Consider the following 1,343-nt stretch of genomic DNA (forward strand, 5'->3'; position numbering starts at 1 on the left):
CTTTTATGTTGATGCAAATATTAATATTAAAATACAGTAAAACATTTTGCAGCTAAACTAAAAGCTGTTGAAAATGTATAAAGTTGGATTTTTGCAAAACTAATATTAAATAAAAGTATGACCGTAAATGAAATCTTGTTTTTTTATTTCTAATTTAAACACACTTTTACAATTTTTAGCCTTGAACTCATTCATCCATTACTGACTGTCTTCCAGTTTTAAGTACAACACAACAATCATCCAGTTTAACCAAATCTGTTTTTGTTTATTTTTTATTGATAAGTTTACTCCATCCTTCCATTTGTAGCAAGAACAGGGGGAGAAACAGGAACAACTGATAACTGTTTCTGCCCTATTACTACACTGTTTTTACCTGTTGGGGCACCTCCTGATAAATGTTTATTCACACTTAATAAATAAGACTCATACTCTGCAAAAGGCACAAACCTCTGTGTTCTACACCGTTTTTTCAGAATAAGGTCACACCCAAGGCATCAACAAGRGGTGTGCTCCTGGGGCGGAGCTTCTGGGGGTGCTGGGAGGGCGGCACGCACTCGGCCGGGGTTGGGGCCCAGAGGGAGAGTCTGGACCCTGTCGGGCCCAGAGAGAGATAGAACTTAACCCTCAATTTACACCATGCTGTTCTGCTCTGTTCCAACCTCTGCAGTAAATATTCAACCATCATAATCAAGGACAGTATTTACACTGCTCCTCATGATGGTGCAGAGCAGCGAGTGGACCGAGATTTGACAAAATTAGATTCATCTTTTGCCCGACGCCGGAGCTGCCCCGGAGTCAATGTACAAAGATCACACTGCACCAACAGGAAGAATGAGTACATCTTCCGTTTTTACAAAATAAATCCCCAAAGAAAGAGCAATTTTGTCAAAATGTTTGCTATATTAATAATTATGGTAATTTATACATAAATGCTTTCAAAATGCATCATTATGATTAGGAAGCGATGGAAACATGCAGCTCACAACGTATTCATACACATATGATACACGTGGATTTTATTCTGAAATCAGAAGTTTCAGAAAGTCAAGATGCATTTTCAACCCAACTTCCACAGAATGACTTGTTTTGCTCAGACTTCTACAGATATCACTGGATTTATTGTGCGATCTCATATTTCCTGCACATTCTTCTCCAAGCTCCTCGGAGCACGGGACGAGACTGAACCAATTCGGAGGCAGTATGGAGCCAACCCTCTGAGGCGAGGTGGAGAAAGCGAGCCCTCCCATGAAGGCATCCAGAAGAGCCCGGTCTGCTTTGATTTAGAACCTCTTCAGGGACCAGATAACAAAAAAAAAAAAAAAAAAAAAAAAAAAAAAAAAAAA

General features: G+C 39.4%; 1 protein-coding gene across 1 annotated transcript in view; it reads left to right on the top strand.

Annotated features, from left to right (window-relative positions):
- Positions 1–614, top strand: part of LOC106527915 (uncharacterized) — an 8,963-nt gene extending 8,349 nt beyond the window's left edge. Inside the window, exon 5 of the mRNA XM_014022931.1 lies at positions 474–614. Within this exon, the coding sequence (XP_013878385.1) occupies positions 474–614 (141 nt within the window). The remainder of the gene's footprint in view (positions 1–473) is intronic.
- Positions 615–1,343: the final 729 nt, after the last annotated feature.

Source organism: Austrofundulus limnaeus, unplaced genomic scaffold, assembly GCF_001266775.1.
Source record: "Austrofundulus limnaeus strain Quisiro unplaced genomic scaffold, Austrofundulus_limnaeus-1.0 Scaffold350, whole genome shotgun sequence".
NCBI classification, from domain to species: Eukaryota; Metazoa; Chordata; class Actinopteri; order Cyprinodontiformes; family Rivulidae; genus Austrofundulus; species Austrofundulus limnaeus.